This window comes from Camelina sativa, chromosome 5, assembly GCF_030686135.1.
Source record: "Camelina sativa cultivar CO46 ecotype springtype chromosome 5, ASM3068613v1".
Lineage (NCBI taxonomy): Eukaryota > Viridiplantae > Streptophyta > Magnoliopsida > Brassicales > Brassicaceae > Camelina > Camelina sativa.
This window is the reverse complement of record NC_141884.1, coordinates 3,197,937-3,212,588: the sequence shown is the minus strand read 5'-3', so window position 1 is coordinate 3,212,588 and position 14,652 is coordinate 3,197,937. Positions and strand designations below refer to the sequence as shown.

General features: G+C 37.0%; 2 protein-coding genes across 13 annotated transcripts; one reads left to right on the top strand and one right to left on the bottom strand.

The window, feature by feature from the left end:
- Positions 1-1,286: 1,286 nt before the first annotated feature.
- LOC147943225 (glycosyltransferase-like At2g41451) lies at positions 1,287-4,890 on the bottom strand. 12 transcript variants are annotated; one of them, XM_087513044.1, is made up of 11 exons: positions 4,639-4,833; positions 4,424-4,467; positions 4,214-4,311; positions 4,056-4,107; positions 3,551-3,827; positions 3,403-3,455; positions 3,078-3,186; positions 2,846-2,983; positions 2,717-2,761; positions 2,432-2,618; positions 2,041-2,350 (listed from the first exon to the last, which is right to left on the bottom strand). In XM_087513044.1, the coding sequence occupies exons 7-10, from the start codon at positions 3,102-3,104 to the stop codon at positions 2,442-2,444; spliced, it is 387 nt and encodes a 128-aa protein (XP_087369170.1). In that variant the 5' UTR covers positions 3,105-3,186; positions 3,403-3,455; positions 3,551-3,827; positions 4,056-4,107; positions 4,214-4,311; positions 4,424-4,467; positions 4,639-4,833; the 3' UTR covers positions 2,041-2,350; positions 2,432-2,441. The 12 variants fall into 11 exon arrangements, 5 of the variants coding, with proteins under 5 accessions (XP_087369171.1, XP_087369170.1, XP_087369168.1 ...); XR_015598248.1 differs by lacking the exon at positions 4,424-4,467 and adding an exon at positions 1,287-1,900 and having other exon boundaries at positions 2,277-2,350; positions 4,639-4,890; XR_015598249.1 differs by lacking the exon at positions 4,424-4,467 and adding an exon at positions 1,287-1,900 and having other exon boundaries at positions 2,318-2,350; positions 4,639-4,890.
- Positions 4,891-5,199: 309 nt separating this feature from the next.
- LOC147943224 (nuclear pore complex protein NUP93A-like) lies at positions 5,200-11,206 on the top strand. Its single transcript, XM_087513024.1, has 12 exons — positions 5,200-5,388; positions 5,780-6,401; positions 6,526-6,842; positions 7,172-7,238; positions 7,539-7,669; positions 7,843-7,909; positions 8,299-8,562; positions 8,808-9,665; positions 9,743-10,041; positions 10,370-10,436; positions 10,711-10,770; positions 10,879-11,206. The coding sequence occupies exons 2-12, from the start codon at positions 6,036-6,038 to the stop codon at positions 10,951-10,953; spliced, it is 2,571 nt and encodes an 856-aa protein (XP_087369150.1). The 5' UTR covers positions 5,200-5,388; positions 5,780-6,035; the 3' UTR covers positions 10,954-11,206.
- Positions 11,207-14,652: the final 3,446 nt, after the last annotated feature.

Sequence of the window (14,652 nt, the reverse complement as noted above, 5' to 3'; positions counted from 1 at the left end):
GGGGAGACAACGGTTGATGATCCTCAGCAGCAGACTGATGGTGATATGGAGGTTTCGGTGGAGGACCCTACCTTGGATCCAACGGATATTGGATCTCTCGGAGGAGAAACAGCAAACTCAGGTGCTGGCCCCGTGGAAGCGATACTTGGTTCAGATGCACCCGCTGTCATGGTTCCGCGGGCGGAAAAGGCTAACAAGGGGAAACCTCCTTTGGCTCTCAAAGGAGCTGCTTCCAGGAAATTGAATGTGTACTTACGCACAACACCAAGGAAACGCCCTGTCCCTAAAGAGGCGGGAGAAGGATCAAACATGAGGAACCCAAATCAGGAGAAGGATCCAACTGGTGGAGTCAAGCCACCCAAACCAACAGCGGATAAATGAAGATTTTAAGTTGGAATTGTCAGGTATTGGGGAATAAAGCAACTTTTGGGTATCTCAGGGATTTGTGGGGAAAGCATAGACCTGATTTTTTATTTTTATCTGAAACTAGACAGCCTATATCTGTTCTGGAACCTTTTGTTGGTCATTTTGGTTTTTCAAATTTAAAAACAGTTTTTCAAATTTCTGTTTTCAAATTTAAAAACAGAAAATATGATGGGGTCAAGTTCGATTTTTTTTCTTTTTCTTTCAGGCCTTTTAATTAGGACAGACCACCGCACATACCGCACGCAGTGCTACACTGCTACCCCTCGTCCCACTTGTGAACATGGATCCCTTTTGCTTTCATTTCTATCAATTATTTTTTTCAGTTAAAAGTTTTTTTGTATTTAGTTTTTTCTTTTGAGTTTTCTACACATACAATACATTACTTTTCGATATCATCATTAACATTATGTTAAATAGTAATATGTATATGCTAATAAATTTTTATCAAAGTTTAATAAGTGTTATTTAACACATTTCAAGCAAATTAAGAAAATATTGAATTTTACATATTTATCCTAATAAGTGGCTAATAATTTAAATTCAATAAAATAAAATGTAGATTTAAGGATAAATTAAAAAATTTAGCATAAAAATACATTGAAAATGGAGAATAACGCTCTTTATATATAAAAAAAATTTAAATAACTTATTTTTGTGAAACAGAGAGGGAGTAACAATTTTGTTGGAATCGTAAAATGGAAACATATGTGTACTAATTGTTGTAAAACCTTTTTGTTAATTATGATTTACTTCCGGACAAGAAAACAAAAGTGTGTGTCAAAATTAAACCTTTTAGTTATGATTTTGATGTGATGTGGTGGAATAAAACGTGTCATTATCAGAGATTGAAACACACACAATTAAGTAAAACAAGAAACAAGTATGTAAATTGAATCATTTAGTTCATGCATGTTTGCTTGAACACTTCGCAATGATAGAATATGAAGGTTCAGAAATGAAGTTTGAAGGCTCTGTCTTTAGCTAGGACATCAAAAGTTCTGGGGGACACTCTGAGAACAGCTGGGAATATTGTCTACTTGCGTCAGAGAAATTTCAACCAAGCTTTTACCCTTGTCATCCGAATCCCAGACCGGCCATTCAAAACTTGTCTGTAGAGACTCTTTATCATGTCTGCATCAGAAACCCTCGGACATGCAGCTGCAGATTTCGATAACTGTTTCTGCACTGGAAAAGCTGATCAGTGTCATATAGAATCTTGGTACCCTGACTTTAGAGCAGGTCGCTCTCCATATCTTTGGTTGACCCTAAAGCTGGCCTGGCATACAACCTCGTTTGGCCAACCTGACCATTTCACAAGCACCCGCAAACGCTCCCATCGTAATGAATTACTTTACAACAGCGTAGATCTCCTCATGCTGAAAACCATTCCCATGTTTGAGAAACAAAATAAGTAGTGAGAGACTCAACCTTCTCTGATTCATCCTAAAGATCCGAGTACAATACTCAAAATCACCTGTATCAGATCAGAAACAGGCCTTATGGATTATTTTTCGAAGGAAGAGCAATGTCTATTGACTTAAAAGGGGAAGAAAGAAAGGTAGATGCATGTCACAGAGAAACAAAATGACGAACAAAGTAAGGAGGCTTAAGAGGTAAAGGGAAACAACAGATTTTAAAAAGAATGAAATTATAGTTACAGACACAAGGATGAACCATACACACAAGGACACATTGATGCTTCAGAGTTAAGTCTTCAGTTAACACGTTTTTGTAGGGAAGCCCAAAGCTTTTAATAGAAATTCATCAAAAGCATTGTAGCTGAAGTGAGGATTAAACCGCAAATAGAAGTTGAAGATAACAAATCATCAAGAGATAAAAGTGAGTCTCACAACAAATCTAAAATGCGTGAACACATGAAAAAGCTCAAAACCTCAGGAGACAGGGCATTTGTCGTTCCATGACGCTGTCGCAAAAAAGATGGGATCAATGTCAGATTAAGAAAGCAAAAGAATATCTAAGCCAAGGTGAGAGGACAAGAACATACTTTGGGTTCTTCATTTGTAGTTCCATCGATGAGCACCATTGGGCCGAAGATGATCTTGAATCCGAGCAGCAGATTTTCCATTTGCATAGGTTAGAAAATAGTTTGGATTGCCACGAGTTGCCTTTTTATAGTTTCCATAGTAAACATCTCGAGGAAGATGTTTAAAATTCTTCTTGAACATTGATACCTACATGTTACAAAAAACACTTTGGGATATGTTATAGATACTCATAGGAGCATACATCTCAAGATATATAGGAAGCTCTATATGATAATGTTGTGTACCTCAGTGAAAGGTTCTTTGATATCATCTCGCTCAACGCTGCTCTCCTGAAACAAGAACATTTGCGAGTTATCCAAACCCGAAGGAAAAACCACAATTCCAATGTCTTGAAAGACTTTTTTCTAACTCACGTAATTTGCAAAGAGAACTTCATCCACCTCTGCAGGAACATCTCGGAGCAAATTTCTCAAGGAATATTCACGGGTTCCAGAAGGATGTACAAGCTCATCAGTGTCAAGATGCAGTATCCACTCCATACCAGCAGCATCCTAAGCAAAAGGAGAGAGAATGTGAAAAAAGTTGGCTATTCTATCATTTTTTTCTAGTGACTGACTGACTGAATAAGTCAAACGTAACAAGTACCCTTGCCATAGTGATGCCCATTTCCATATTCAAGTTTTGTTTCACGAACAATTCGTAATTACACGGTTTGTAGAAAAACTTCGCCAACCAAGTCTCATTCCATATCCGGCTGTAAAACCAAAATGAGATGGAACTTCAAAAATAACACCTCTACAACAACCATTTCACTTTTAATATATCAAGATAGCACACCAATCAATTATACCACTATTTCTAGGCTTTGTCTAGAAAAACAGATCAGTTGGTTCCTTTATGTCCTTCATATCTTTACCTAGATAGCTCTAAATCCATAACTTAAGGACAAAACAAAACACAAGAATACTACCTCTTAGCTTGCTCTTCTTCTAGTTCTCTTGTCCTGTATATAAAATTTACACCCTGCAAACAAATAATGTCACTGTGAATTACAACATAAAAGACAAAATCAGGATTCACGAACAGAGATCAATTGTAACAAAAAAAAGAAAGCTCACAGGGATGGTCTCCAAAACTCGAGATGCATTTGGGGAAGCAGCAGTGCCTTCAACGAAGAGATAAAAAGTTGAAACTCCAATGACCCTGTGATAATATATCCATGGCAGTGTCTGCTCTAATCCAGCTGAAGTACTCGTCGTTATAAATATCCATGGCAGTGTCTGCTCTAAGACCAAAACGAACCTTTTTCTGGTGTGTGTATGTTACAGCAGCAAGAGGTATCTCAGCATACTGTGTATCAGCAGGGACTATTTGATAAGTGATTGCAGCCAAGATCTACAAAAAGCACACGCCAAATAATCAATTGAGATGCAGTAAAGCAGACAATCTTAAATGGGATGCATTGGTAGATTAAATAAAACAGATTCTGCCTATTGGAACAAAACAGCAAACTCCTAAGTGCATAAGATTTTCAAATTGTGAAAAGTTCATAGAAAATACATATCTTTAAGCTGCTTCTGATCAAGAACTAACGAGAGAAAATCACCAAAGGTTCTTAATTACCTCATCTGAGACTCCACCAAGCGTGGACTTCAAAACCAATGAACAATACTTTCTGCAATATAAGTGCGATTAAGAAAATGGGTTTTATTCTCAACAGAAGTCCAACTTGAAACAACTAAAGAAAGGTTATGAACTAATGATAAAGAGAAGATTTATACCCTTTAGAGACACATCTCTCAAGAAACGCAGATTGTTTCGCAGTGTTTGAAGCGTATCTCATGTCAGGTAGCTCTTTGCTATATAACCTCAACACTTGCTGAAAGAGTTTAAGTTACTAAAATTAATGTCTTTTTTCTCATAAGAAATTAACTGTAAGAGCAGCCTAGACAGGATTAAAAGAAAACCAAGAAACATGTTAGAATGATTACCAACACTCTTGGAAAACAATGTAGCAACATCAAAATATGCGCCTCTGTAATGACTTATATCAGCTCTTATTAGCAATGGCAATGACCACAGAGGGTACTTTAAAAACAAATATGACTAAAGCTAGATGCTCCTTATATCTGCTCTCTAGGATACTACTAGATTCATAGTAGATGGATAGATAAGTTTAAAAAAAAAAAAAAAAAAAAAAACTCACACTTGAACATTTGAGTTTTTTTAAACCAAACATGTTACGCCTCAGAACGCATCTCACAGGAACAAAACATGTTACGGGTTGTTGTACATCGTAAGAAGCTCTCTTACGAGCTGCCATGGATCGGAGGATTCGTTGGGCTCGTTTCGTTCCCCACGATCTGGATTTGAGTTCCAAATTAAACTCGTTCTCTCGTCTGAGAAAAATATTATAGCTTTTTATTTTTATTTTTATTTTTATCCCACTCTCTCGATCTCAGGCAAAAACAAAAGTGAACCAAAAAAAACAATTAAAATTAAGTCGGTTATTAGCCGGTTTAGTCTAAACGCGGAACGTAATTAATTTTTTTTTTTTTTTTTTTTACGAAATTAGAAATTCAGTTTACTTGCGTAATCAAGAAATTACATGTAAGTAACAAAAAAAAAAAAAAAAAAAAAAAAAAAAAAAAAAAAAAAAAAAAAATTCAGTTAATTGCGTAATCAGCTAATTAAGAAATTAAAACTAAACCGGTTATTAGACCGGTTTAGTCTAAACGCGGAAACTTAATTCGTTTTTTTTCCCCTTATAAACAAAAAAAAAAAAGAAAAAAGAAACATTCATCGTCTTCAACCTCTGAACATCCCTTTTTTTTTCGTTTCCCTCTGAACATTCATCGTCTTCGCTGACCTAATTGTGTGTTTCTCTCAGTCTCAGCTTTATCACAAGACTCACGCAAGCCTCAAATAAATAAACTCGCAAGTTTGTTTTCCTCAGGTACATCGGTTCATCTTCAACCTCGAAATTTTTTTTGGTTTCCCGTTTAGCTTCGCATGACCTAGGTTTTTCAGATTTCGCCTGTTCGGTTTTTTTTTTCACTAGATTTGATTAGTTCTCAGGGCTCCTGGTGAATTTTTTTTAGCGAAATCCCCAAATTGATTTTGGCGGGAAAATCGATTACTTACCTAATTGTTCATCCTAGTTTGTTTTTGTATGATGATCGTTGTTCTAGTGACTTCGCCTGTTCGGTTTTTTTTTTCCACTAGATTTGATTAGATTAGTTCTCAGGTGAATTTTTTTTAGCGAAACTTTATCCCCAAATTGATTTTGGCGCCAAAATCGCCTCAAATAAGCTCTGATGATGATGATGATGATGTTTTTTGAACAGGATGACTTCTTCTCCTCCTCCTCCTAATCCTCTTGTCCCTGAGGAGGAGAAAAAACTAATCTCGCAGCATGTTAGTTTTGGCTTGAACTTTAACAAATTTGCTCACATCAACTTCAACTCTACTCATCACTTTCAAACACTTTCTAAAAAACGCAACCCAGCCATAAAACTCAATACTCCTGTGGTGATTACTTCTATTGTTGCAGCAGTGGTTCTTGCTCTAGGTTTGCAATTCCTAAAAAAAAACTAAAAAAACATGTGCCGTCTTCTCTTTTTTCTCTTTTTTCTCTTTTTTTCTTTGACAAAAACTTGGAGATTGCGGGATATAAACACGGGCGCAGAGCTGCTTTTGCAAGAAGGTCACAGTCGCAGTGTCTATGGAATTGCATTTCAACAAGTTGGAACATTAGCAGCTTCTTATGGGCTTGATTCAGTGAACTTCTCTCCTAATGGTTATCACTTGGCATCTGGTGGTGAGGATAGTCAGTTCCCTACTTGGGATCTAAGAATGGGAAAGTCATTGAACATTATCCCTGCTCATGCTAACCTTGTGTCTCAAGTGAAGTATGAACCACGAGAAGGCTACTTCCTGGCCACTGCCTCATACGACATGAAAGTCAATGTAAATACTTCTCTAGTTCTGCTCTTAACTTTGGTTCTAGCTACTGCTTCTTCTGCTGATCGATTTTTTAGGGTTGTTGATTTTAAATTTATTTTTTCTTGGTTAAACAAAAAAAAAAACATAGGGTTCTTCTGTAATCATGTCGGATGCGTATTGTACGGATTGTAAGAAGGAGACGGAGTTGGTGTTCGATCACTCCATTGATGAGACCTCTGAGTGGCGTACCTTCGCTAATGAGTCTTCCAACAGCGATCCCAACCGTGTCGGTGGTCCAACCAACCCTCTTCTCGCCGATAGTGCTCTCACCACTGTCATCGCCAAGCCCAATGGTTCCTCCCGTGATTTCTTGTCTTCTTCTCTCGGGAGGTGGCAGAACCGTAACTCCAACTCCGATCGTGGTTTGATTCAAGCCTTTAAAACTATCGCCACCATGTCTGAAAGGTAGTCCCATTTTCTGATTTTCGTTTATCACCCCCCCTTCTGAGATATTGGATTTGGACTTTACAAAGCATTGAAAACGTTTAGATCACATGGTTTCTTAATGAGAGTACATGGTTTATGCAATGTTGTCTCCGCTTGGTGATTGGTCTTTGTATGTGCTTGCTTTGATTTATATCACGCAGCTTTCGTTATTTGGGGATCCACCTCTTGCATTATTGTTACACGTTTGAGAACCCACATTGTCAGTTACAGAACAAAAGGAGGTTCCTTTTTTAATGTTTCATTGATTCTGTTGTCTTTTTGGTTGTTGTTGTTGTTGGACATTACAGACTACTCGCACGGGAGGGAATCAATGCAGAGCAACTAGCTCGTGATCTTAAATCTTTTGAGCTCAAGGTGAATATTTCTCTTATTCTACATTTCATCTTTAGTTGTGATTCTGCTTCTAATGTGCTTGAATGAATACTTTGTGTTTCTTTTGCCTTGAGATAAGAATAAGTAGTTTTGTTTTTTTGCAAACGAATTCATCATCTCTTGCTGTCGTCTGCTTATTGGTATCGAAGACATTAGACTCCTTCCTTTGTATGCTTGCTTGCTTACACATCTCTCAGTTTGCCTTCAGCTTTTCAAATGTGATTAATTTGTTGGCTGCATTGAATTTGTGGTTTCATAGCTCTCTACTTGCTGATATTGCAGAGAAGGTTCTGCTCTAACCTCGGGATGTCCAACCATGCGGTTAAAGCTGCTCAGTTGGAAGCGTTATCGAAGAAGCTCAAGGCTAAAACCCTAAGGAACGAAGCTCCTTCTCAGTCTATTGCTGCCACTAGGTAATCCCCTTCACCTTCAGTTTTATATTTTCAATCAGTTGTGGAGTGCTAATTTGGGTGGGAGAATGAAACAATTGAAATGTTCCTTCATTACTCAACCTTTCAAATGGGAGTAGCTAGTGTCCACAAGCAAGTGTTGATTCTATTGTCTTTGATGTTGTTGGACATTGCAGACTACTCGCACGGGAGGGAATCAATGCAGAGCAACTAGCTCGTGATCTTAAATCTTTTGAGCTCAAGGTGAATATTTGTCTTATTCTATCTTTCATCTTAAGTTGTGATTCTGCTTCTAATGTGCTTGAATGAATACTTTGTGTTTCTTTTGCCTTGAGATAAGAATAAGTAGTTTTCTTTTCACATGGTCCTCAAACAAATTTCTTTTTTTAAGTTGTTTTTTAGCAAACGAATTCATTATCTCTTGATGCTGTCCGCTTATTGGTATAGAAAGATTGATTACTTATTACAGAGGCGCATATTTTGTTGTTTCCTACTTAAAAGTTGTCAATTGTATATTTGTACTATGCAATCAATAATCTTTAAAAAGACAATGGATATGGATGATTGGCTTAGTGACAGGATATATTAGAGGGTTTGGATGCTAAATATTGCATGTGAATTTGACTTGGCAGGAGGATTGGAGAAAAGAAAAACGTGACTTCCTTCAGAGCCTCAGCAGAATATCAATGCTACCTAAAACGAATTTCACTGATACAAGCAGAGAGGCTCATGCTGGTCAACTAGTGCCGGTGGCTTCAAGTCCTCGAGTGTCCTCAATACCAGGCAAAGAACTTGTGGCTCTGGCTAACATACCCATTCATGAGAAAAAGGCATACATCTATGGAGAGGTTGTGAAGAAACTTAACACTTCAAAAGAACGAGGCTTGCCATTTAGAGTAAGGATTTCCTATACCTTGACTTAAAACTTAGTACTAGTTCACTTTCCTTGAATTACTGTCGATACGTCTAGCTGAAAACTATTAATTTCCCCTAACTACTTTAAGAAGTCAAGCTAGAATTGTTATAACTTTTTGTTCGGTATGCACTCTACCTCTTATGCAGCAGCCATTTTAACTGGCTACCCTCATATTGACTGTTTGGGTGTGCTTTCTACTGATCCTAGTTTTGACTTTTTGTACAGCCTGCTATGTGTTTTAAGGACGCTTATGATACTCCTGGTGCTGAGGTAACTCGCGGAAAATCAGTCAACATGCAGAAGAAACTTTTACTCTACACCATCATTTCTGGCTCCCGTAGGCAAATTGAGCGCATACTGAGGGATCTGTCTACACTATTCAACACAATTGAAGATTTCTTATGGTTCAAATTATCATGCATAAGGGACGTCACTGGTGGATCTTCATCTGTGGTCCTGAATGATGGCCTTGCACCGTACAGTTTAGATGATCTTCAGGCCTATCTCAATAAATTTGAGCCTTCATACTACACGAAGAATGGTAAAGACCCCTTGGTATATCCATATGTTTTGCTTCTCAGCATTCAGTTGCTACCAGCTATCATGCACTTATCCAAAGAAGCAGGAGATGGAGGGTATAATATCGATGCTCTTCATATAGCTATTTGTCTAGTGGACCATTCCGTTTTATCAGAAGGCTCTGGGACTGGCCACAAACTAAGTGTGATGGATCCTAATGCTGAGGCATCTAGCATGATAAGGCAATATGGGTCAATGTTTTTGCATCATGGAGATTTCCAAATGGCGGTAGAGTATTATGCACAAGCTGCTGCTACTGTAGGTGGGGGACAATTAGCTTGGTCTGGAAGAAGTAATACGGATCAACAGAGGCAGAGAAACTTTATGCTGAAGCAGCTGCTGACTGAGATTCTGCTTCGAGAAGGTGGCCTTTACTTTATGCTTGGGGAAAGAGGTTCTGGTGAAGAAGGTCAGCTTGGAAGGTTTTTTACTGATTCTAGATTGCGACAGCAGTTCTTGGTTGAAGCTGCGCATCAATGTCAGGAAGCTGGATTATATGACAAAGTAAGTAACTTCTCATCTAACATTGTTTGGAGCCTAAGTCTTTTATAGAATTTTCACCATGGTTTTCATTTTCCCAGTCCATAGAAATACAGAAGAGAGTCGGTGCATTTTCGGCTGCCTTGGAATCTCACTCCATCGATGAGACCTCTGAGTGGCGTACCTTTGCTAATGAGTCTTCCAACAGCGATCCCAACCGTGTCGGTGGTCCAACCAACCCTCTTCTCGCCGATAGTGCTCTCACCACTGTCATCGCCAAGCCCAATGGTTCCTCCCGTGATTTCTTTTCTTCTTCTCTCGGGAGGTGGCAGAACCGTAACTCCAACTCCGATCGTGTTTTGATTCAAACCGTTAAAACTATCGCCACCATGTCTGAAAGGTAGTCCCATTTCTGATTTTTTCGTTTATTCCCCCCCTTTTGAGATCCCCTTCTGAGATATTGGATTTGGACTTTACAAAGCATTGAAAACGTTTAGATCACATGGTTTCTAATGAGAGTACATGGTTTATGCAAAGTTGTTTCCCGCTGGAGATTGGTTTTTGGATTTATATCACGCAGCTTTCGTTATTTGGGGATCCACCTCTTGCATTATTGTTACACGTTTGAGAAACCACATTGTCAGTTACAGAACAAAAGGAGGTTCCTTTTTTAATGGTTCATTGATTCTGTTGTCTTTTTTGGTTGTTGTTGTTGTTGGACATTACAGACTACTCGCACGGGAGGGAATCAATGCAGAGCAACTAGCTCGTGATCTTAAATCTTTTGAGCTCAAGGTGAATATTTGTCTTATTCTATCTTTCATTTTTAGTTGTGATTCTTCTTCTAATGTGCTTGAAGGATTACTTTGTGTTTTTTTTTGCCTTGAGATAAGAATAAGTAGTTTTGTTTTTTTGCAAACGAATTCATCATCTCTTGCTTTCTTGCTTACACATCTGTCAGCTCGCCGTCTGTTTTCAAATGTGATTAATTTCTTCTGCCACTATATGATGTTTTTTTCTAATTTTTTTTTTTTTTTTTTTTTTTGCCGTTTTTAAATACTCTTCAAAGACAACATTTGAGGATGTGTTTCCTGCTGAGGCGACGAGCGTTGAAGAATACCTGCAACAGGTACTTTTGTTTCTCGGATGTTTACTACATATATTATAATATAGATTGATTGTCTTGGTTGGCGATGCATGGCCATTATGATGTGTGTTGTTTATTGTTTTGTTTTAGGTTCATGAAATGGCTATGGTATCAGCTATACAGGAAGCCCAAAAGGATAATGTTCGAAGCTTTAATGACTACTGATAAGCCATACATAGTGTACACAAGGAAGAAGACACGTGCGACTGAAGCGTAGGAGAGGAAGGAGCACGTGACTAAGATTGTATATAAGACTTTACTCTGTTCGTTATTCAGTTTTATGCATTGTTTGGTGATTGTTAGCGACGTATGTGTTGCTCTGGAATCGAGTTATTGATCCGGTGATGTCCCGGAGGCTCATTCCGTTATAAACATTGTATCCTTCAGATAAGAAATAAAGATTACGTATTCATTCTTATCAACTACATGATGAAAGTGCTGGAGGTTTGTATTCTTGCTATCCATATTTCCACTTTAACTTTATTCGTTACTTCTTTTTCCTCCTAGTATTTGGTTTCTTCTCGTTATGCTTTTGCATAGAAAGATTGATAACTCATTACAGAGGCGTTTTGTTGATTCCTACTTAAAAGTTGTCAATTGTACTATGCAATCAATAATCTTTAAAGAGACTTTTCATGGATATGGATGATTTGCTTAGTGACAGGATATATTAGAGGTTTTGGATGCTATATATTGCATGTGAATTAACTTGGCAGGAGGATTGGAGAAAAGAAAAACGTGACTTCCTTCAGAGCCTCAGCAGAATATTAATGCTACCTAAAACGAATTTCGCTGATACAAGCAGAGAGGCTCATGCTGGTCAACTAGTGCCGGTGGCTTCAAGTCCTCGAGTGTCCTCAACTCCAGGCAAAGAACTTGTGGCTCTGGCTAACATACCCATTCATGAGAAAAAGGCATACATCTATGGAGAGGTTGTGAAGAAACTTAACACTTCAAGAGAACGAGGCTTGCCATTTAGAGTAAGGATTTCCTATACCTTGACTTAAAACTTAGTACTGATATTGTGGTTTCATAGCTCTCTATTTGCTGATATTGCAGAGAAGGTTCTGCTCTAACCTCGGGATGTCCAACCATGCGGTTAAAGCTGCTCAGGAAGCTGTGCAAAAATCTGAGGAGTTTGACATAAGGTACGTTTCAGTTATCTCTCCCCAGATACTCGTGACCAAGATGGACATAGCAGAACTGAAAGATCGTTATTTGGGATCTTGCAGGAGGAGTCCTATATCAATAGCGGCAGTGGTCATTTATATCATAACCCAGCTTTCTGATGACAAGAAGACTCTCAAAGGTTTGTAAACTTTGTAAATTTGTAAATTTACATTTTCTCATCTCTCTTGCAAATTTGTAAACACCTTCAAGAAAGTCAAAATTGAACATTTTGGATGGTTTCGAAGCTCGGAGATGATTGTGGAGGTATCGCTGAGGCTGCTTGAGATTCACCATCAAGATCATACTCCAACAGTCTCCTTTGAGATGATTTCTTAGTAATGCTTGAGTTTGAAGAGTTGTGAGCTGAAGTTACCACTGAGCTGAAAACACCTGCTTCTTTTAGCTCTTGGATTATAACATGTAAAAAGATTGGAAAAGATTTTTGTTGGATCAAAAGAACTCAAGAGGATCATGTAATGTTTTAGATTTGGTATTGTAAAACTAACTGACCATTGGTGTATAAATGCGAGTCAAAATCCCCTTCCTAATAAGTTTTAGGATCATATTCTCGTCAGTCCATACAACTCTTTCTCTGTACCATTGGAGCATTTCCTCTGAAGTTGATGTTGAAGCAATGATGAATGCCTGCAGATAGAAAAAAAAAAAGGAGAAATACAAAGATGTGATGAATAAGAACTATACAAGTAACTAAAAGAATAATAAATCCCAAGCTTACAGATCTGTCAAACTCTAGCATGAAACATCTCTTGACATCTTCTTTTGTTAGTCTTGTCCATTTGGATGAGCTTCCAAGATTCACCGCTTTGCATTGTTCAACATCGTTTCTTTTGCAAATTGTGGGAAGAGGATCCTTAGTTATATCCACTTTGGAGGAAGAACCATCGTTCGATTGCTTTGCAGAGCTGAGAGTCAAGTCTAGTTTTGCTATCTCAGAGTCATTATTCTGGTTTGCCCTAATCCTTTTGGATTGCAGAGAAGACAGTGAAGCTTCCCAAGATCTCTTCAACCCCGGTGTGGAACATTTGGTCTCACTATCAGCTGTGGTAGCTTGATCTGGAGAACTCACGTTGTTGTATTCCTTTCCAGTGCTGGAGTCTATTGGACTTCTGATACTGGAGAGACCTATATGGCACATTATAACAGAAAATTTTAACAAAACTCAAATGCTTCACAATATGGTATTACACAAAAGGAACCTGCGTGAGTTACTTCATCTATTTGTAGCCACATTTTCTTAGGCTATTTGATGAAAACAATTGAAACAAAATAAGGGTATTAATCATAGAAAGTAGTTTAAAAGCTTACAGTCAAGATATACGCTTTCACCAACGCTCTCTCCAAGTTTAACCGAATCTCCACCCACAGGACCTGTCTGCAATATAATTATTTCTTGCTGACTGTGGAGATCCCTCGCACTAATATTTCCATGAAGAGGGAATCTCAATGTTTGCAGGATTAAGTAAAAAAGATTCATTTTTACAAATGAGAAAGCATGAGAGTTGAACCGCCGGGAAAACACAAGGCTTTTCGAATAGTAGACTTAATGTGCAAACTCTTTGCTTTTCCTTTGTGGTCTACCTCTGCTAATTTTATATATCCTTGCATAATTCGTAAAGATTTACAAGAAACCGAATATCAGAAGATGGTATAGTTTGCATCCAACAAACTATAAGATAAACTCCAAGAATAATAAACATAGTTTACCCTAAGGTTTTGACGAGGTTCCTAGCAATCTTTGGTAAAAGTGTAAAACCAGTTGCAGAAAGAAGACAAAAAAGTGTACAATTCTATAAAACACTTAACGCTGGTATGAAAGATCTAGACATTTACTATTAAGCATAAAACCTTAGGTAAAGCATTGTACAATAAGAGATATTACAATTTCTCAAACTGTTTCCAATAGGAAATGCAGAAGTTTAAGTGTCAAAAGAGTGAAGACCAAAACGAACCTTTTTCTGGTGTGTGTATGTTACAGCAGCAAGAGGTATCTCAGCATACTGTGTATCAGCAGGGACTATTTGATAAGTGATTGCAGCCAAGATCTACAAAAAGCACCAATTGCATATATATTTAGACCAAAATACGAAAATATTTTAAATAAACATATATCTGAAAGTTTTAGATATATCTGCTAACTTCTTTCCTTACTAGTCAGTTTTTAATATTTTTAATATTTCTTCATTAAATGATTTGAATTTAATGATATATTTGCTAAAGTGATTATTTTGTATGGACTTCAATTACAAAATTATATATCTATCTAATTATATAAAGTTGGGTTTTGAAAGTTAGTCATTAACAAGATTTTGACATGTGTCAAGTTATCAATCTTAGATTTTGACATGTGTAAAACGTTAATATTTAATAGGAGGAATTTGATTACAAAAAAAATATATATATTTTGTTTTAAAGAATATTAATAATGTGAAAAGATAATTATCAAAAATTACAGAATTTATAAAACAATACAAAGTTTTAAAAAATAATTATAAGGATATCATATATATATATATATATATATATATATATTTCATAAAATTCGAAATTATAATATTATTTACTTATTTTTAATTTTAAGTTATTAATTCTACAAAAAAATGGATTAAGGAAATCATACAGTTAATTATTAATTCTAAATTTTGTAAATATTTACTTCTATATAAAAATAGATAG